At 39.2% G+C, this 22,541-nt stretch overlaps 3 protein-coding genes and 1 non-coding gene across 4 annotated transcripts; 2 read left to right on the forward strand and 2 right to left on the reverse strand.

The window, feature by feature from the left end:
- Positions 1-34: 34 nt before the first annotated feature.
- On the reverse strand, positions 35-3,887 carry OGAPODRAFT_17510 (uncharacterized protein). The gene has a single exon (XM_018355159.1). It carries the CDS (start codon positions 3,828-3,830, stop codon positions 564-566), a length of 3,267 nt encoding a protein of 1,088 aa, XP_018208839.1. The 5' UTR covers positions 3,831-3,887; the 3' UTR covers positions 35-563.
- Positions 3,888-15,630: 11,743 nt separating this feature from the next.
- Positions 15,631-15,714, forward strand: OGAPODRAFT_t66. The gene has a single exon. It is a non-coding gene; the product is annotated as a tRNA-Leu (tRNA).
- Positions 15,715-15,928: 214 nt separating this feature from the next.
- OGAPODRAFT_17511 (uncharacterized protein) lies at positions 15,929-17,358 on the reverse strand. The gene has a single exon (XM_018355160.1). It carries the CDS (start codon positions 17,229-17,231, stop codon positions 15,942-15,944), a length of 1,290 nt encoding a protein of 429 aa, XP_018208840.1. The 5' UTR covers positions 17,232-17,358; the 3' UTR covers positions 15,929-15,941.
- Positions 17,359-18,079: 721 nt separating this feature from the next.
- OGAPODRAFT_17512 (uncharacterized protein) lies at positions 18,080-19,649 on the forward strand. Its single transcript, XM_018355161.1, has one exon. The coding sequence runs from the start codon at positions 18,161-18,163 to the stop codon at positions 19,502-19,504; it is 1,344 nt and encodes a 447-aa protein (XP_018208841.1). The 5' UTR covers positions 18,080-18,160; the 3' UTR covers positions 19,505-19,649.
- Positions 19,650-22,541: the final 2,892 nt, after the last annotated feature.

The following is a 22,541-nucleotide window of genomic DNA, read 5'->3' on the forward strand; positions in this document are numbered from 1 at the left end:
TTTACTTACTACCTTTCATGCAAATATGCCTTAACAAACATTCAACTACATACTTCGTATAGCCCAATGAATAGGTAAGCTCGAATGACGACAGAATGCATGGTCATCAATATCACATTTGATGATTTTGGACTGTTTGACAATGCTAAAATTTCTTTGATGGTAGCAGGGTAAAAAAAATGTGGGTTTCCTCGATATTACCCACCTAACAAGCTCAATCCAACAATTCTGCTCGTGCCAATAATACCTGGGAGTACACTATTCGTACACCGTGTATTAACAGTGGGGCATCCCGCACACAACTGGTTCATTCCACCTTATACTTGGTTTTCGCTATGCCACTTCGTATCGATCATTCAAGTCTGCAAGTCAAATTAACTTTGCAGAAAAAAGTTCTTAACAGGCCTTCGTACATACATACCTTGACTTTTGAAACGGATGTTAAATGCATGGCCATCAGCTGACAACAGTATCAAGTTGAAACGCCCTACAGACACTTTGTGATACTTATGAGGGAGAATTCAGATACCAGTGCATAGTTGACTCTTTAATCCGGTAAGCCTTCAGGAGGGATTTCCGGTTCGTAAAGAATAATCGTCATCTTGGTTCTGCAACCTTTGCTCTTCAATACATTTTTCTTCAGTGGAGTTATTTCGCATCATGGCCTCCATGCGAGATTCTTCTTCTGTCGACAACATATTAACACATTCCCAAATCCGCTGACCTGAATTTTCGTAGCCTGTGACCTCATTCAACCTATCTCTAAAATAATCAATGTCTCGCATTACCACTGCTTTCTCCAGAGAGTCTTTTAGTCCAATTTTAGTGTAAATGTCAATAAGGGAGCGTTCGTATCCTCTGAAGATACTGGATAGGACTCGGGCATACTGCTCCTCCGGTAGATACCTTTGGAGAACCCTTGCAATTGTTAACGTCTCTTTGACTATTGTCTCCATGTATTGGTGCACTTGTTGATGTTGGAGAGGGTTGGACCAATCAATTGATTTTATTTCCACAGCATGGACATTGATCCGATCCGTCATCAATGTGGTGAGCTTGTCAAATATTTCAACTTGATGATCATGGAATAGTTCTGCAACCTTTTGAAATTCTTTTTCAATATGTGCGTCGGTCTTCGGATACTTCCCAAAAAATCGCTGAAGGTATGGTGTTAAAGAAAACAAAAAGCCCACGAACTGGGATGCAACGGCGAGGTATTTAGGAGTAATATGCTTCAGACCTGCTGTACGTGTAGCCTGGGCTCCTAGAACAGCCTGATGGCATTTCGAATTGACAAGTCTCAAGAACTCGATAATGTAGTTGTCGTTGGATGCACCAAATTTTATTTTGATTAGCAAGTAACTTTTTATCATTTTGAGAATATCTGAAGTTACTTCTGGTACGATCATCGACTTCCCATCAATCATTATTGTCTTCCTTTCACTTGAGTTGACCTGTGGTGCATCTTGGTTATATGTGGTATTGAAAATAGAATAGGGTTCTAGCCAAAGGCTTTCGTCGAAGTCACCAGAAGAAGCATCTAAAATTTGATTTAAGAGCATCTGCGTAGAGGATGAAATTGTGCATTCCTTCCATGTTTCTTTCTCTATTAGTTGAGATGCTATTCTCGATGTCGTCCGGTGATACTGTATGATGAACTTTTTAAGTTGGCTGGACATAACGTCTTGCAGAGCTGAGGTTTCTGAAGCGCCACTTGAGATGAGCTCACACTCAACCAGGAACATGGCATTGAGACTGAAGAACCTCATGAAGTACTCCAGTGTGATAGAAGAGTTCTGAGATTCACGAACATTGATAATTTTCGCCATGCGTCTCTGCACTATGTCAATCGACTCCGCTATCGCATTAGTTAAGTCAAAGTCCAATGCCATGTCTGGTTGGTTTTCTGTGAACGAAGGGTCAAATGCCGCTATTGCATCTAATGTCATCCCTAACAAGATTTTTCTATGAGTGGTCAAGCGACGTAAGGCTTCTGAAAGCTGTGTGTATGTTTTCACCAACAGATCTTCAAATTCGCGAGGTGTCATTGTCTTCACCGTACTGGCCAGCCCTCCTGAACCATTATTTTGTGTAGATGTGCTTCTAGTGCCATCCGAAAGCCCTGAAATGCTGCCTTTTATCACATTATCAGTATTTTCTGAAGGCAAATTGGCCCGAATGATGCCCTTCAGTTCTGATAAAAATTTCTCTTGATACATATTGAAAGAGGCTTTTAGCTCACCACATCTTGCAAGACCGTTTAAGTACTCTTTCAATCGAGAAATGAAGTGTTCATCAAGATGCTCGTAATCCAAATTTATACTGTTCGTATCCTGGCTTTTACCGCGGCTCAGATTTTGATCCAATCTTCTCAAAGTTTCAATTTGTGAAACGTGTTCATAATGGTCTCTGAGATCATTAATCAATGTGTCGTTGAACAACTTTGAATAAGACTTTCCAGTATCAGCGACCAAGTTGACAAGTAGTTTTTTCAAAGGAGACAAAGCTGAAATCCTATTCATATCAAGTAATCTAAATGGCCAATTCTCAGCTATTAGGTCCACCAGAGGATGTGGAGGATTATTACCCCGAATCAAGGCAAAAACTGAATCTGCAAGTTCTAGCGCCTTGCTGTAGTTGGCATTATAATACGATGACTCGGCCATATCTGCTTGATGTAGAATGGTGAAGATTTGAACCAGAGCCTGTTCCAACTTCTCCACATTCTCACGTTTCTTTGTTAAATCCAGTATCTCCATTGCTCTATTTGCCTGAGCTTCCTCCACTCTCTGAAGTCGGGCGTCCAATTTTCGAAGTCTAGTAACCAGGTTCTTCGATTTCGCAGTAGTACTCTTCAAGTCATCGAGAGCACTAAAGAAAGAGCCCGAGGATTTAGAGATTTCCCTAATCAACTGGACTTCAACTATGTCCAAATAAGATGACAAATTCTCCTGTAGTTCATCACTTTCTAGTTTAAGTTTCTTAGTACCGTCTGGATTGAAATCAGTCGTATCATCCAAGATCGTTTTATTCTTGAGAATCTGAGAAAAGATTTTTGGGTCATCAAGTCTGAAGTCACTGTCAAAATAAACTTCTGGAATGCAGGACAATGAATTCTGATCAAGGTCAGCCTTCTGTCTTTCGAAATCATCATAGTTGAATTTGAGATGTATATCATTTTCTGAATTTATGGTTTCTTGCTGGTCTAATCTGCATATTAAAGCCTCGAGGGTTGACGCTGTGAGTGTTTTATTTTGTTTGAACTTAAAATAATCGTTTTCGAGAGACTCTGAGTGATTCCTTAATTCAGGAGACTTAATCTTCTCAATTTTGGCTAACTGAGTACTCGGTATATCTCTATTGGTAGGACCCTTCAAGTTCACCAGAGCTTGAGCACTGCCAAGAAGAAGCTGCCCAGAACTTGTGGCTCGCTTATTGTAGTTTATATTTTGAACAAGCTCAAAAATCGAATTTTTGCCTAATGGAGATATACTTGATTCGGATAACGTATTCACACCTAGTAGTATTGAAGACTCGTGCTTTTGAGCAAAGGATGATAAAGAGGAAGCAGAACGCTGATGATGATATTCCGCTCTCCAACTTGCAAACGACTGCGACCCATTATGATCATGACCAAAACTAACTAAATCGTCATTCAACCCTGGAGATGTATCACTACCCATCGACTTTGTAACTCCTCTAATTTCGTCAGTTGCTTCTACGCCCATGCTGATCGAAAATTGATCTGCCGGCAAATCAGTACTTCCAGTACCCAACCCATTTGTCCTTCCAATTGGCTCACCAGTTGAGGATATTTTAGTCGAGGACATACTTCTTCGGTTAAGCAAGCATATGCTACGAGCTCAAATCCTTGAGGAGTGTCAAAGCGCAAAATATTGGGACTCGGCAAAAGAACTTCAATGTCAATTTGCTGATTGTATTGATACTCAATTATAAAGTGAACATATGATTATGTAAGAATTTTTATTTTCTTTTTCTTCACCTTAAAATAGTTGAGGTGTAGTTAATAAAACGTTTAGTACGAGTACACCGAATTTTTAGCACTAGATCAACGTGCAGATTGAGACCGTGCAGGTCAAACTAGTGAATTAAGATACTCTAACAAAAATCAGGTTAGAAGCTACTATGCCTGATCGGATCGTTGGAATCGTAACCTAGTTTGTGTGCGGTATGGTGATCTTTGTCAGCAGATGAGCTGCTTTAAACCATTCCCTAGAGTGCAAGTCTGTCTTATAACTCCCCGTAAAAAGAATATCTGTTCCCTCACGTATTCTGTTGTGTTCGATATCCAGAGGATGAGCTAAGTTGCTAAAACTATCAGTATTGTATTCCCGGTCACGTGAATAGAAACACCTACGAAGTAGGTGAATGATTGCTTACGTAGTCCTAATGTATGATTATGTAATTTCTTTGTTATACGTTGTTTTTTTTAAAAGCATTAAAAATAAAAAATGCTATATTCTTTTTCTCTTTGTTTAAACATAAAAATAACCAAGAAAAGCGTTTGCGAAAAATAGACCACTACCAGTTTTAAAAAGTCTGTAAACACATCAATTGCTATGTCAACATAATACTCAACACTGTGGCAGTTGTAGTTGTGCAAAAAGAGTAGCCTTTTTATGTATTTGATTTTGGATAAGGTTCAACAGGATGCGTAAAGAATATTATCTTATAAGAGTTGTTACGAAATATAAATGCTATAAGAAAAGCTGTGAGTGTCGGACTGCAAAGGCCCGATTTATCAGCAGACGTAATTAGTCTGATGACAAAAATACTATGTTTGCTTAGGTCTGGCAGATGAGGTTCCTCGATATCTTAGATGCGTGAGGCAAATCAGCTAGACTCTATAACCATGCTATGCCATAGTCAATAGGATACCCCACATTCTAGGATTAGATGATGGATGTATTGAAACTTGGTTTTGATAAGTGTAGTCTCTACAGTCATTATTCTTCCTTCAAAAGTGTGACCGTGTATCAGATAGTTAGTATCTTTGGTATATCCAAGTTCCTTACTTTCAATGTATGACACACCCTTATATATTCTTGGTTTATTTTTGTATGTGATTCAGAATTGTATCATCTACATCTGATTCACAAAATATGCATGTGCTTAGACCCACAAACCTTCATTTCAGGACAAGCCACACAGCCGTGATGAATCTATGACTATCTTACCTCAACAGAATGGAAATCTACAGTGACGAATAGATGAAGGAAGCAAATCTGAGCGGACTTCTTCTCAAAATATTGATTGGAGATATTCCTGATCCAGACACACTATTTGAGTGGACATAACCACCGGGACATCAATCAGTAGCTATGCCATGGCTGTTTTTGAGAGAGCATTAATTTCCTAGGTTAGTTCTAGTTGATTCTCAGTAAATTTTCAAGTGGAATTCTCTAGGGTTGATTAACCAATGAAGTTCATTTTGCGGAGAGGTAGAGGAGGACTATGACTCTGTTTTGTAAGGAACCACCTCTTCTACATGATGATGCCCAAAAGCCAGGTAGCTTTACCAAGCGTTTCATGGCGCCCTTGGTGAAATTATAACTTGAATGTTTCTCCGGACATATTATCATAGATTGCACAATCTTCATGATGGTTGTGAGCTATCAAATCATGATGACTAGGCCATTAAGAAAATCAGTTTTCACGTTGTATATAATACCGCTAAGTATTTGATAATGCGAATCCAAGCCAGAACCCACCATAACTACATCGACTTGGCCTTTTCATATGAGTTTGATTTTTTACCTAACAATTGGAGTGTTGAGATATTAGTCTATAATATGTCACGTGACTATGCAGAGATATGCATCTCCTGCATAAATATTATGTGAAACAAATCCTAATCAGTTAGGATTAGAGATAAGTTTCAGAAAGCACACTAAAGATTTAGAGTGGTATTAGAATCTACTATAAATACAGTTAGATTCTCCCTCATCTTAAGTGAACATTCAATTGGTAAGATTTACATATAAATTTTATAAATATAAGTTTATACAACTACTGATATAAGGTAGTGAAAGGTATATTAAATTATCCAAAAGATGACAACTTCAGATCAGTTAAAGTTAGCATTCCAACAGGTTATGAGCCCTGTCAGCCACTTCCAATTAGCTAATCCATTTTCAGAAACATGGAAGCTTATGTCATCCAACAACTATCTGGAGTGGAAAAGAAGATTTGAAAAATATCTACTTTTAGCAAGTGAACATATTTACCAGTACTATAAGACTGGCCAATTGAATGTTCAAAATGACGTCCTTATTGATGAGTCCGTTATTCAAGAATGTGATATTGCCTTGAAAGTGCTCCTATTGAAAACTTTGTCTCAAAATGTTATTGACGTCCTAGATCAAAATGTGATGTCCGGATTTGATCATATAAGAGCCATTGACAAAACGTACAGGAATATAAGTTTGCGTGGTTTATTGCTTAGGTACAAGAAAAGGAACAAAGATTCCCCCTCTCGTTTAGAACATATTAGAAACTTTAGGATGCTCGCAGAAGATCTGAAATTTATTGCACCAGATTTAGAGACTGTTGAAGTTCTATTGTGCCTCTCAACAATGAACGATGATTCTCTTGAAGATAAGTTGTTTGTCAACAAACTAGAAAGACTATCGTTTATGGATTTACAAAATGCATATGCTGAAAATGAGTTAAGACCTTCATTTGCATATACAGTCAATCAATCTAAGCAAAAGCAAGATTCAAAATCTTCTAAGAAGAAAAAGATCATATGTACTAGATGTCAAAAGGAAGGGCACAAGTCTTTTGAATGTCGTGCCCCTGCTCCAGTCCCTAAGAAGTCACTTCTAAGTGATGAAACTGAAAAAGATGATGATACTCATGGTGAAATTTTTGTTGCTGAAGCTTTTAGAACCATGGGTGAGGTATACACAGCGAGAAACTTACCCCTTCCTCATATTGATGATGCTTATTGGTTTGACTCGGGAGCTACTTGTCATATTTCTAACAACCGAAACCATTTCAGCAGTTTTGAAAAATATCATGGTTATCTGCAAGGTTTATCCTCAGGATGTCAAATTGAAGGAAAAGGAACTGTCCTACTATATCACAATGGTAAGGATATCACTTTAACTGATGTTTATTATGTTCCTGAGGCCGGAAAGAACTTAATTGCTTTCTGTAAAGTCTTTAAAGCAGGAGGAATTCGCGTTGATGAATCAGGACTATTTGTCAACAATAAATTGTTTGCTACTTATCAACCAAATAGGCTTTTCAAATGCATATTCTCTCCCCAGTACTGTGCACAGGCTAATCTAGTTATGGACTTTCATTCTCATCAACGGTTTGGTCATCCATCTGAAAAGACCTCTCGCAAATTGGGTTTACCTATTTTGAAAGAACTCTGTGAAAGCTGTCAGTTTGGACGAAACACTGCAACCTTCCCCAAGGTTTCACGAAGAGTCGTCAAAGCTCCTCTAGAACTACTACATGTTGATGTGTGTGGCCCATTTAACACAAAAGGTACACAAAATGAACGATTTTTCTTAACCATTGTCGATCGTTTCACTCATATGGTTGCCGTTTACCCATTACAACATAAATCTCAGGTTTCTCAGTTATTGAAAGAATATATTACTTATGCTGAAAATCATTTTCATCGTTTCCCTTATAAGGTCATGCGAGTTCGAAGTGATAATGGCACTGAATTCTGCAATAATCAGTTACTGACTTTCTTCAAATAAAAAGGGATTCAACATGAGCTTACTAATACTTACTCCAGCTATCAAAATGGCGTTGCTGAGCGTATGCATCGGACTCTCATTAGTCGGGTTCGAATTCTCTTGGCTAGCTCTGGTTGTCCTGACATGTTTTGGCCTCAGGCACTGAAATTCGTTGCTCTCATTATCAACCAGGAACCTTCATCCTCTATTCATGGGGACATTCCTCATATGCGCTGGTTTGATTCTCAACCAGATTATACAATGTATCATCCTTTTGGATGTCAGGCTTATCCTTTAACTCCCAGTGTTCATCGGTCTTCCAAACTTTCTCCGGTGTCCACTTCTAGCATCTTTATGGGAGTGAGCGCCCGCCGTAAAGCTTATATCTTTTATGATCCTATTGCTGACAGTTTTACTGAATCTCAACATGCAACATTTTCCGACTCTCACTTTCCGTTTTTACACCAAACTCGAAAATCTGTGGGTGTTCCCATTTTTGACCTATCCGAGTCCTATAGGCAGCAATCCTCTGGAATTCTGCCGTCATTACCGAACCCCTCTACTGTGCCAATATTGCCTAGAGGTATATCCGATGCCTCGTCTCGTTTTTTGTCTCATTCTACTTCTGATCCGGACTATACTCCCTCTGACTCTATGGACTATACTCCCTCTGACTCTATGGAGCTCATTCCACTTGATCATATTGAATCTAATTTGGAATCTATTTCCGATCCTGGGGTGCATCGGTCCTCTCTACCTGATGTACCTTGTTCTCCTACTGTGGATATTCCTCCTGATTATTCCCCTGCACCATCTGTGCCTATATCTTCTAAGTTGATTGACTATCCTGTTGAACGATCTCTTATCCCCTACTCACAATCAGCACATGATCATTCTACTGTTGTTACTTTTGCTCCTCGTCCTGAGTGTCCTTCCGAACCCTCCCTTCTTCCTCCACCAACATCCTCTTCTATGAACCCCGAATTGTCAACTCCCGTTATTCCTGCTGTTCATCCTCGGGATCCTTCTGAATCTGATGTTGGACCTGACCCTCCCCGCTATCCTATGCGGCGACTTAATGCGGATGTCTTTCATGCTCTTCTTGCTGATGCTGCCTCAGCTGTCTCTTCTTCCAACGTTCCTACCTCGGTCACCGAAGCCTTAAACTCATCTGTTTGGTCTAAGGCCATGCAACAAGAAATGGAGGCTCACCAACTAAATATAACTTAATCCTTGGTCCCTCTTCCTAAGGGTCGACGTGCTTTAGGTTGTCGTTGGGTTTTCACTGAGAAACTCCCAAGTCATCTTCCTAAAGCTCGTCTTGTGGTTCAAGGTTTTCGCCAGATAGAGGGTATTGATTATACTGAAACCTTTAGCCCGGTTGTTCGTTATGAAAGTGTGCGCACTCTTCTTGCTCTTGCTGCTCAAAAGCATATGGTCATTCATCAGATGGATGTCACTACGGCCTTTCTTAATGGTGATCTAGCTGAAGAGATTTATATGACTCAGCCCATTGGCTTTGTTCGTCCGGGTCAAGAGTCTCTTGTTTGTCATCTTCAGAAGAGTCTCTATGGTCTGAAGCAGGCCCCCTTGTGCTGGAATCTCAAGATTGATTCTCTACTAGCCTCTTCTGGTTTCCGCAAAATTCCATGTGAGTTTGGTCTTTATATCTCGCTCACTCATCCTTTGATCTATGTTGCTCTTTATGTGGATGATCTCCTCATTCTCTCTACGTCTCACGCACGTATTACTCATACCAAGTCTCTTCTTTCTCATCATTTTATTATGAAAGATCTTGGCACTGCAAACCACTTTCTTGGACTTGATATACATCAGTCTCTTCCTTCTATTGCTCTCTCTGCGTCCACTTATATTCATCAGATGCTTGATGAGTACAATCTTTCTGCTTGTAATCTGTTTCCACTCCTTGTGATACTCAATCTTGGGTGCTTTCCGATGATCCTCCTTTATCCAACCCTACTGAATTCCGCAGCATGGTAGGGAAGTTGCTATTTGCTGCTAACACAGTAAGGATTGATATTGCATTTGTTGTCTCAAAATTAAGTCGATTTTTACAAAATCCACGCAAATCACATTTAGCTAAAGCCAGACATGTGATGCGATATTTAAAGGGCACTGCCGATTTGGGAATTGTTTACTCTAAAGACTCCCATTTCAAATTATCTGGATTCTGTGACTCTGACTGGGGAACTGATCCGAATGATCGGATTTCAGTTACAGGGTATGTCTTTATCTTAGCAGGTGCTCCCATTACTTGGAGATCTAAGAAACAAACAACAGTGGCATTGTCGTCAACAGAAGCGGAATATATGGCTTTAGGCGATGCTCTCAGAGAGCTCTTATGGTTAAAACAATTACTTGATCAACTTGAAATCAAATCCTCTGAACCTCCGACACTCTATTGTGACAATACCGGTGCATTATCTTTGATGAAGCATCCAGCATTTCATCCAAGAACAAAACACATTGATATAAGACATCACTTCATCAGACAACATCTAACCTCCAATGATTTTATCTCAAAACATGTATCATCAGGCATGAATCTAGCTGATCCACTTACTAAAGCATTAGATAAGCCAAAATTTGAATCTTTGAGACTAAAATGGAAATTTGAAAAACTTTGACATAGTACACGACTATGGTAGGGTGTTGAGATATTAGTCTATAATATGTCACGTGACTATGCAGAGATATGCATCTCCTGCATAAATATTATGTGAAACAAATCCTAATCAGTTAGGATTAGAGATAAGTTTCAGAAAGCACACTAAAGATTTAGAGTGGTATTAGAATCTACTATAAATACAGTTAGATTCTCCCTCATCTTAAGTGAACATTCAATTGGTAAGATTTACATATAAATCTTATAAATATAAGCTTATACAACTACTGATATAAGGTAGTGAAAGGTATATTAAATTATCCAAAAGATGACAACTTCAGATCAGTTAAAGTTAGCATTCCAACATAAGGTGGCGTAAATTCATATTATATTTCTTAACATAATAGGAAGCTGGTTTTCTATTTTTAAAGGAGAGATGAAAAGTCCCTTACAAGTCTTATAGAAGCGGGTTTATATGCCGTTTAAATGATTGAAGAGTGCATCTCTCTACTCACTCCTTGAAGCTTGCTTCTATTTATGAAATTTCCTGTGGGGATAAATTGCAACCAAATAATGAGTGCGCTAGCTTCTGATTTATTTTTCAGTTCGATTTTGTGAGCAGGGGCTTTTGGATGCTGGTTACCAGGTTACTCCATGAAACTTCCATTGTTTCACCATGCGTAATAGCTTCCCCTAAGTCTACTATATTGGGATGTGGACTAAATAGTGTAGCGGTCTGGCTTTGAAAGTTTTAAATAATCTATTCGCGGTTTTGACGTTTCAATGAGGTTCGATGATTTGTAATGCTTGAGGTTTGTCCTCCCCACAGTTGACAATTTTAGAGCTCATAATGTTTTATCATAGGTGCTAATGACAGAAAAAGTGGGATATATGATGCCACACGAGATATCAAGCTGGCTATATTGTGAATAAGAAAACCCGGTCACCTGTCAATCAAAAATCGTAAACTATTTTGGTAACATCAACTAATGGAAACTTATGTATTGAATCGACATTCACAAATACCTCTAGATACGATTCATGATCCTGACTCATATACCTGTGTCATGAAGATAACATCCGTAAACAAAACTCATTTTGGAGTAGGTACATGTGCCTTTCGAAGCTTCACCAGATATATGATCACCTGCTCTTATTAGACTAGCTTCAAGTATTCCAGATCAACAGAACAATCGGCCAAAATAGTGCTTTAGATAGGCGATTTGGTACAGTTTGTTGGCAACTCTATTATTATCCACTGGATTTCAGTTACTTTTAGTCAGATGATTAGGAAAACAATAAAATGAAGGTTGCAGTTAATGCTGTTCCGTAAGAGTGTGAGGACCAACTGTGGATTATGTGTCTGTTGATTAATCAATTCACAGGCCTGCCAATAAATCTCTAATACTTTATACGGAAATAGGTGTACATGCCCTTTATAAGCAAAGCTTTCCTTGTGTGATTTTGTCGACATTGGTTGCATCGTCGGAGCACGTTCCATTAGTTTTCATAAGTGTTGAGATATTAGTCTATAATATGTCACGTGACTATGCAGAGATATGCATCTCCTGCATAAATAATATGTGAAACAAATCCTAATCAGTGAGGATTAAAGATAAGTTTCAGAAAGCACACTAAAGATTTAGAGTGGTATTAGAATCTACTATAAATACAGTTAGATTCTCCCTCATCTTAAGTGAACATTCAATTGGTAAGATTTACATATAAATCTTATAAATATAAGTTTACACAAACTACTGATATAAGGTAGAAGGTATATTAAATTATCTAAAAGATGACAACTTCAGATCAGTTAAAATTAGCATTCCAACAATAAGGGGAATTATAATTTTTATTCACCGCATAAAGCATGCATATCGTACACAAGTGGGCATCTGCTTTCATACACCCTATTTATCGTGCTTACTTCTTCGACCACTGGTAAGTGAGCATCGACTGCGGCATAAAGATCTCAATGTCTCTTTTTTTAGCTAAGTGGATTCCTCCACCATTCCTCTCGTCTAGCTTTAAACTTCAAAGGCAGCTGCAATACAAAGTGCTAATCACGTTAAACTATGAATGAGGCCAATTTCAACGATTCCGGTTCTGGAAGTTATTTTTCTGGCGATTTCATGTTCGTTAAATTCTTGGCAGCTGAAAGTTAATAAACACTCGGCCTCTTGCTATTACTGTACATAATATTGACAATGGCAACTCTTGCGACGCCTCAGTTCAGAGGTTTTATAACTCAAGATTACTAGAAAATTTACATTTGGGGACTCTCGTGCAGATAATCACTTCACCTGCATCAAATGAATCTGGTCCTTGGTTATAGCTAGGAACAAGAGCTAAATTGTTTGTAAAAACTTATGTTACTGATGTTAAAGTTCTATATGGAAGCTCGTGATCATATCTGAAGAAGGAAAAAATAAGCTCTCACCCTATGAACAGAACAGAATCTGCCAACTCAACATATAGGGGCCTTCTGTATATATACAGGTTTTTGAGCCATGTGCTTCTCAAATCGGAATCTTACACTTGGTCTGTCTTGGTCCTAAGAAGCAATCTCTCATAGCCTGTCCCAATATTTAAACTCCCCACTTCAAACAAATTTGTTTGATATTGTTTAGTGTACAGTACTAAACTTACAACTTGCAAGCCAATCTTTGAGTATCAATTTGAGGTTCAAGTAATTTAAAGCAGCATTTCAACTGTGTGCAATCAAACCCTTACTTATATCGGCAGCATTTTCTTGCAGCTCAAAACAGCATTTTTAAGAGCTACCCCATACACAAAGTCATCGCCTTCAAATAAGGTACTATACCCAATCACATTACCCAATCCTTCCTACTCCAGAGCCTGGTGATATGCAATCAGCTCATATTTGACATTAGGAGTTTTTTGCACATCATTACCTGGCTTGTGGGCTTTAATTTGTCCGACTGTTTAATTGTTTATCGCGAAAAAAACTGCGTCGGACTTATCATTGAATCATGCATTTATCCATAAATACAGAAGTGAATAAGCTTCAAACTGGCGCCCTGAAGAATAGACTTTCTGCAGGCGAGTTGCTTTTTGTGAACAATTACTATTCACATTGCTTTCTCTTGCCAAGAGTTTGGATTTTTAGTCAGACAAAGTTCGCAGGAAGTGAATAAATAAAGATTATGAAAGCCTTAATGCTAGTCTGTTGTGTGTAATAGATAGACTCTCCAGCTAGAACAGAAACTGGATCAGTTTGTATGCAGTTGATTTACTAGGCGTGCCATATATTTTTTCGTAGATGCCTGTTGTAATTGTAACATAACTTGCTCTTCGGTGGACATGTTTCTTAATGATACTAAGTGAATTTGTGTTAGCTGAGACTTCAGATCAGATAATTGTTCGAGTATCAAGGTGAGAAACGCCCCCGTGTTGGAATGCTAACTTTAACTGATCTGAAGTTGTCATCTTTTGGATAATTTAATATACCTTTCACTACCTTATATCAGTAGTTGTATAAGCTTATATTTATAAGATTTATATGTAAATCTTACCAATTGAATGTTCACTTAAGATGAGGGAGAATCTAACTGTATTTATAGTAGATTCTAATACCACTCTAAATCTTCAGTGTGCTTTCTGAAACTTATCTCTAATCCTAACTGATTAGGTTTTGTTTCACATAATATTTATGCAGGAGATGCATATCTCTGCATAGTCACGTGACATATTATAGACTAATATCTCAACACCCCGGACTTATAGTAGAATCTGCACTTCTCACCCAACCTTGATACAAGATACTCAAGTCTGCATATATACATGTATTATCTGCATTATCTTGCATATAATCACATGACATAGTCTCGACTCATCTCAACACATACATACTTTTGATTCAACTAACTGGTCAAATAAAGATTGTCATTCTCTCTTGAGCCTGTAATATTAGGTACCAAGTTTGGAGATTGTGCCCACTTTGACTTGACTTGTTAAGGTACGTAATTTCACCATTTCCAGGGAGCCCATTTCCCCAAGTATCTATTTTAAAGTTAATTAAGAGAAAAACCATTTCAATCCTGGAATAATGCTGGACGATCTTGCTTGTTCAATTCTAGCTAAGCTTCAAACTTAGGTCCAAGTCTAGTTTTTTAATGAATAGAGTCATTATGCTCAACATTGTCCTCATTTGGGTTTATCTTATACTTCAGCATGTGAAACGTTCCAACTTATGAGCTGATGAGATAAGACAGTAATGTCTTCTCCATCCTCTTTCGAGGAAAATGAGGTTGAGATATCATTCTGAAACGAATTTTGAAAAACACACTGCTAGTAAATTTACTATTCAGTGTCAGGGCCTAATTGTACTACTGGTCATATAAACTTATCACCTTTTTATTTTAGTTTAAGTGTATGGCAACAATGACACCCCCATATTCAGTTTCTCATCCCATCCATGGTCCACCACGGTCCATGCATCTCAAATACTTTCTATTTGCAGGTCAGTTCAGAGCATGCGATAAAACGTCGCGGTTATAACGAAGATCAGTTTTTTTTCCTACACTATCAGAATGTTCACAACGCGCAGTAGATGAAATCGCGTGTTTTGCCACGACTCTGTGTTTAGCATCTGTTCATGTCGTCAAGTTTGCTAATTAGTTGAGTGACCTTCAAATAGGCGGCAGGTGATGCTAGATCTAGTGAGTAATCATACGCCATAATGACCATTTTAATTTTTCAGCATACAGAATCTGATATGTCCACCAATCTCGAAAGAAATAGCTGTGAAAGAGCAATCATTTGTTCTTCATTGGGCCTACTAGAAAAGGAAGCCTTGAACCATATTTGATCTCACTCTCATGGATGCTTTCACATTAAAGATCATATTATCTCCAGTTTCTGCTTAGTATTTATTTCTAGAATTTAAAAAAGTCTCTCTTTAAATATTCTTACTTAAATATCTGATGTCGCCATCTTTCAAACAGATCTATCTAATTTGGTGAACTATACATATTCTGCAAATTGCAGTTTAGCGGGGCAGTATCTTGATAACAACTACTGTGACAGCAGGTAACTGGTATTACGATATACGATATGTAGCTGTGATTAGTAAAACAAAATACTAGACAAAGAGAATAGATGGGTCTATCGTTTTCAAGATCGAGAATTTGACTCAAACAAAGATGACGTTGCAAATGTGACGACCGAGATGGCACCTTAGCTAAAAAATATAGAGGGATAGAAATAGAAGCTATTCACATTCACTCGTGAGAATCTATCAGTTCGAAATTGAGTAATCAAGCATACATGGCCGAGTGGTCTAAGGCGGTAGACTCAAGTTCTATTCTCAGTGATGGGACGCAGGTTCGAACCCTGCTGTATGCAACCTACTAATTTTTTTAAAACATAGTTTTTTTCACAATCGATTACTTAGATCTATGGTATGAGAAATTTGTTTGTTGAATGAATCCTTCGTGGCTGGAAGTGTGGTTGTTGTTTGACGGTTTGGTGTATACATGAGGAACATTTATAAAAATTAATATTCGAAGGTTCATTTTAACTGTAACGGATCCTAACATATAATAGTTCTCAGTTTTTTAATAGCAGTAGGACTACAAGATTTGAAAGAGACTCTTTGAGATCAATAGCCTGAGTGAGCACAATGATCCACCAGCCACCAAAAATAGTACGCCAATAAATATTGCAACTCTCTTAAAATCCGTGATGTATTGCTCCACACTACCTGCTAAAGGTAGAAATGCACCACATATAATTGGCCCAAAGAGAGCTCCAATTCCAGCGAGTGTGAAAAGTATTCCCATTCGGCTCTGATTTTTCTCAATACCAAATAACTGGGGGACGAGAGTTGGAAATAGGGAGATAACAACTCCCGAAGAAAATCCCCATGTCACATCAAAGATCAGAAACACGATGTCAGAGCTAGACGAATTGAGCCAAAGAGATAGAGGAAGAATACCCGATAATAACATGAAGGGTATAAGAACGTTGAGTCGACCAAACACATCAGCTAAAAAGCCGGGCAAGATTCTGCCAAACAAACTGGCAGCATTCAAAAGAGTGACATAATAAGCTGGGTCGAATAAGGATCTGTGTAATTTGTGTGCTAAACGCTGGCCATACAGATCAGTAAGGAACAGACCAGGAAACAGTGCCATTTGTGAGATAATAAAAGCAAACAGCAGAATCAAATATTTCCGGCTTTTTAGTATTGTAAGATCATAATAAAATCGGAAGCGATACAAGGACAGGAAGTAATCAGTTTCTTGAAGCTTAACAGGCAACCTGGGTCTTAAGAAGAGAAGCAGTATTACTGCCACTGGGATATAAATGAACCCCAAAATTCTGTTGGTCCAGTTAACTCCCACCTCTGATATGAGCCTCCTAACAGCAATTGGCCAAATTACTCCACCGATACTGGAACCAGAGCTGGCAATTCCAATTGCGAAAGCCTTTTTTCTTTTGAACCAATGCATAGGGATCGTTAAGGCAGAGAAATATATGATGCCACTTCCAAATCCAAACAACACCCCCTGCGTAAGGAACAACTGCCATATACTGTTCGTAATAGACATCATCATCAATGAAAATACTTGTATGAAGGCACCCAATGCAACAGTAAGTTGAACGCCAAAATAGTGATGGAGATAGACTGTCGCAGTGCAAAAAAAATACATACATGCAGGTTGTAAAGAACCTATGATATTGATCTTGAACGTTTTTTCTCCAGAATACAACTCAGTTTGGTAGAAAGACTGATACACTCCAAAACTGTTTACCATACCGAATGTGCATGCCATTCCACACCAAGACGCTAAGACGACAAACCATCCAAATCCTCCCTCTGGGAACTCATCCTCATCAAATTCCATAGACTTTTTCATTTCACCCTCTTGATTAGCTTTTAGTTCTAGTCACATCATAAAGTGTGAAATTTGAGCCTTTTATATGGCCCATCCTGCATATAAGGCTTAAAAATCGCTAGTTGGGGCCCACGTTTTGCGAATTCCGTCGAACGGATCATCTTAATATTTTTTTAGACCGAAAAAATGTGATTTCGGTGCATCGCGATTAGCGATCCGCATTTTTTCCGCGGACGGACCGCTCGCAAGATAAAGTTTTGGGCCCTTGTGTATGTGTATCACTAATTTGACTTGCATAGAATATTAGCAGGATAGTTTCTATAACACAGATGGTTGGCCAGGAGAGCGAATCCAAAAGATTGAGAGTTAGGAGGGCTTGCACGTACTGCAGGTTTCGGAGAATTAAATGTGATGGCGAACAACCTTGTTCTCACTGCAGACGTCGTGCTCAGCTTTGCGAATACTCTACTGAAATAGGAAGCAACTTACCGAAAAAAAGTCACTTAAATCATAATTTCGGCCCCCGAAAACCAACTCAGGATGAATATATTCGTTATTTGGAGAACAGGGTCCAAAATCTTGAGAATAGCTTAATGAATAAGTTCCCAACAAATGCACAAAGTAGTAATAAAACGATCGAGAGCAACATTTTGTCATTGGATGGAAAGAGAACCGGAAGAGTCACAAGACACGATGCAATTCTAGCTAATAAGTTAGGACAGTATCTTTTCTTCAAATTGCATCCTAGTGAACGTGAAAGCCTTTCCATTCCTCGCCTACAATTTTATGGATGGAACATGTCAGGAGGCCATTATCTTAATCAAATGCCACTTGCAGTGCAGCCCCTCATCTTGAATCCTAGTAAGCAATCAGATCTCTGTGCTTGGCTATTAAACTTTTTCTTCCATAAGGTAAATCCCCTATTTTGCATGATTCATCAGCCTGTATTTATGGACCAATACCATAAGTATGTTAATGATCTGATAATTGCAGCAGACACAAAAGCTGCAAAGCTATTTAATGCTATCCTCTATTTGATATTTGCAATAGCCATTAGATTTTCAGAAAATCATCCACAAAGACCAAATAGGATTTCTGTGGAACTCAAACCTGGAATGGAGGAAGATCTGTTTCATTCAGCATATGAAACCGTGTCGAAATTAAGTTTTGAGTGGCAGTCCCTTGAATTAATTCAATCATGGGTTTTGATAACATTCTATTTAAGAGCAGCGCACCGTCAAACTTCATCATATACTTCACTGGGATCTGCTATTAGAATGTGTAAAGGAATGTTGCTCAACATTGAGATCAACAACAATGCCAACAGAGACCAAGCGTATGAAGAAATCAAAGCTAAAAGGATGTTTTGGTTGGTTTATACTTGGGACAGATTGTACTCTTGGCAAAGCGGAAGACAGTGTGAAATCCAAGACGAATCAATCAATAGAGAATTCCCCCCATTAGATGGAACCTCATGTAGCGATGGATGGTTGCAAAAGCCGGCACTTTCAATGATTTACTTAGGGAGATATTCAGGCAGACTACAGCAACATGCTTTTGGAAACAAGAATGTCGATGAAACCTTTTTGAAAAATATTGCAGCTGAGCTCTCGCAAGTTAAAAGCTGGTGTGACTCAAATATGTCCTGCGATGAATTTGATCGGCTGCTGTTGGATCAAGTATACTTAACTTATCATGACATATATTTGTCACTTTACAATAAGCAACTCCTAGGATTAATTGACTGCCATTCCTGCGTCGAGTGGTGCTACTCCGATGCTTTTCTTCTTAAAGATCAGAGCCAACAGACGCTTGATATCTTTGAAAACATGAGGAGCAGGGCAGAACTGGAAGTCCCATGGTGGATGAATTTGTCTCTTATGTTCAATATCTCCCTAATAAGTGTCATTTTAATATACTCAGGTATTGAAACCGAGGAATTTGCGGACACTTTCAGGAGAGCAATCAGCTTGCTCAATGCGGTCAAAGGAAAAGCATCAATGTCTACAGAATGTGTGTGGGCGATCAAAACTCTGAACCACATGTGTTTTTTGAGAATGCAAAAAACAGCCAATTCTTTGGCCCAAATTGGAATTGATCACGGCCCAAGTACTGTGAACCAACATCGGTTCTTAGAGTTTGATCATGTTGGGCGAGGACCTAGTGATCAAATCATTGCCAGCTCCCCAACTGGTAGCTTGTCGGGAATTAAATCATCCAGCATGCTAGACAACGAAATTGATGCTAATGAATGTCTAAACTGGTTTGATCCTTGGCTGGAGGAAGTATTCTGAATCCTCAAAAATGAACATCTTGTTGTTAGCTGGAACTTCTGGCCTTCATTGAATTATCTTTTACCTTGAAAACTCTAGGTTGCATAGTCTGCATATGGAAGTCGACGAGCGCTACCAGATTTTATGTAGAGAAATTATAATTAATCTAGGCACGAAGTAAAAATTTCGTGGTACAAAGAAATACGTCGGGGGAATAATATTTGGAGATGGTATAGAATTAGAATCGAAATGAAAAATATAAAAAGCTGGAGAGAGTTGCGAAAAAAAGTAAATGCATAACTATGGAAATTTTGGAATAAATTATATTGGAGAGGAAATTATACGTGAGAGATGCGGATGGACTTTCATGCGAAAGCATAAAAGAAGATTTGAAAACTGAATGTGAAGAAGCGAAAGCTTCTGCGCGTTTGGGGTTCGATCTTCGAAAGGGAGTTCTGAAAAGAACTCTTCAAGGCCTCGTTGATTAGTGGAGAGAGTAAAGTTGTTATCGTCAGATACACTTTCTCTCAAGGCTAATTCAACATGGGTGATCTTGGGCGGTCAAAAAAAAACTTTTTGATGGCCTGAGTAGCCTGAACAGTCTCATACCAAATTTCTAATTATTTTTGTGTGTGAGCACTGATGGATTTAGTGGATTACTAGCCTATGGCAAGAATTCTACTAAAGACGAATTTGGGAGTCTGCAGCGAAGCATAGCCGTAGTTTTTTTTTACTACGTGATGTTTCTGCTTGTAACTTCCTTCCAGGATAATGATGTAAAAACTTTTGGTAGCGTTATCAGCTGCCAAAATGATTTTGCGGAAATTATTCGGGAGAACTCAAAGAGGGCTATATGGATGCAGTTAGTCTCTGCGAGGGCCAGTAAAACGGCCGGCGCGGTGGGCTTCTGCCGATTGAGATTTCTCTTGGAATCTTGATTGCGAACTGATAATAATATCTGCTGCTTTGTCTGCTGGACAGCTCTCGGGCTGTTTAGCGGGAAGCGCTTAGGTTTCGGCCTAACATCAGATAGTTATCTGGTTGATCCTGCCAGTAGTCATATGCTTGTCTCAAAGATTAAGCCATGCATGTCTAAGTATAAGCAATTTATACAGTGAAACTGCGAATGGCTCATTAAATCAGTTATCGTTTATTTGATAGTTCCTTTACTACATGGATAACCGTGGTAATTCTAGAGCTAATACATGCTTAAAGCCCCGACTTCTGGAAGGGGTGTATTTATTAGATAAAAAATCAATGCCTTCGGGCTTTTTGATGATTCATAATAACTTTTCGAAGCTCATGGCCTTGTGCTGGAGCTGGTTCATTCAAATTTCTGCCCTATCAACTTTCGATGGTAGGATAGTGGCCTACCATGGTTTTCACGGGTAACGGGGAATAAGGGTTCGATTCCGGAGAGGGAGCCTGAGAAACGGCTACCACATCCAAGGAAGGCAGCAGGCGCGCAAATTACCCAATCCTGACACAGGGAGGTAGTGACAATATATAACGATACAGGGCCCTTTCGGGTCTTGTAATTGGAATGAGTACAATGTAAATACCTTAACGAGGAACAATTGGAGGGCAAGTCTGGTGCCAGCAGCCGCGGTAATTCCAGCTCCAATAGCGTATATTAAAGTTGTTGCAGTTAAAAAGCTCGTAGTTGAACCTTGGGTCTGGTTAGCCGGTCTGCCTTTTTTGGCACGTACTGGATTTAACCGGGCCTTTCCTTCTGGCTAACCAACACTCTGTGTTGGCAAAACCAGGACTTTTACTTTGAAAAAATTAGAGTGTTCAAAGCAGGCCTTTGCTCGAATATATTAGCATGGAATAATAGAATAGGACGTTATGGTTCTATTTTGTTGGTTTCTAGGACCATCGTAATGATTAATAGGGACGGTCGGGGGCATCAGTATTCAGTTGTCAGAGGTGAAATTCTTGGATTTACTGAAGACTAACTACTGCGAAAGCATTTGCCAAGGACGTTTTCATTAATCAAGAACGAAAGTTAGGGGATCGAAGATGATCAGATACCGTCGTAGTCTTAACCATAAACTATGCCGACTAGGGATCGGGTGGTGTTTCTTTTTTGACCCACTCGGCACCTTACGAGAAATCAAAGTTTTTGGGTTCTGGGGGGAGTATGGTCGCAAGGCTGAAACTTAAAGGAATTGACGGAAGGGCACCACCAGGAGTGGAGCCTGCGGCTTAATTTGACTCAACACGGGGAAACTCACCAGGTCCAGACACAATAAGGATTGACAGATTGAGAGCTCTTTCTTGATTTTGTGGGTGGTGGTGCATGGCCGTTCTTAGTTGGTGGAGTGATTTGTCTGCTTAATTGCGATAACGAACGAGACCTTAACCTACTAAATAGTGATATTGGCTTTTGCTGATTTTCACTTCTTAGAGGGACTATCGGTTTCAAGCCGATGGAAGTTTGAGGCAATAACAGGTCTGTGATGCCCTTAGACGTTCTGGGCCGCACGCGCGCTACACTGACGGAGCCAACGAGCTCTATCCTTGACCGAGAGGTCCGGGTAATCTTGTGAAACTCCGTCGTGCTGGGGATAGAGCATTGCAATTATTGCTCTTCAACGAGGAATTCCTAGTAAGCGCAAGTCATCAGCTTGCGTTGATTACGTCCCTGCCCTTTGTACACACCGCCCGTCGCTAGTACCGATTGAATGGCTTAGTGAGGCTTCAGGATTGGTTCAGAGAAGGGGGCAACTCCATCTTGGAACCGAGAATCTAGTCAAACTTGGTCATTTAGAGGAACTAAAAGTCGTAACAAGGTTTCCGTAGGTGAACCTGCGGAAGGATCATTACAGTATTCTTCTAAGCTGGAGCTGCTGATCGACTGAACTGTTTGCCTGCGCTGCTGAAATATTGCGTGCGCGGCGATGGTTTTTTTGGTTGCAGTTCTACTCAAGGCTTAGAAATCTCCTTACACACTTTGTTTTCTTATTAGAGACAAATTTGCTTTGGCTAGCGGTCGCTTAAGCGCGGCATGGCTGGCCAGAGGTTTTAACAAAACTCATTTTCGTCTTGCCCATGT

The sequence above is a fragment of the Ogataea polymorpha genome (genome assembly GCF_001664045.1).
Source record: "Ogataea polymorpha strain NCYC 495 leu1.1 chromosome Unknown OGAPOscaffold_7, whole genome shotgun sequence".
Taxonomy (NCBI): domain Eukaryota; kingdom Fungi; phylum Ascomycota; class Pichiomycetes; order Pichiales; family Pichiaceae; genus Ogataea; species Ogataea polymorpha.

Coding starts and splice junctions, on each gene's coding strand:
- OGAPODRAFT_17510 (XM_018355159.1), bottom strand. CDS start 3,830: ATGTCCTCGACTAAAATATCCTCAACTGGTGAGCCAATTGGAAGGACA.
- OGAPODRAFT_17511 (XM_018355160.1), bottom strand. CDS start 17,231: ATGAAAAAGTCTATGGAATTTGATGAGGATGAGTTCCCAGAGGGAGGA.
- OGAPODRAFT_17512 (XM_018355161.1), top strand. CDS start 18,161: ATGGACCAATACCATAAGTATGTTAATGATCTGATAATTGCAGCAGAC.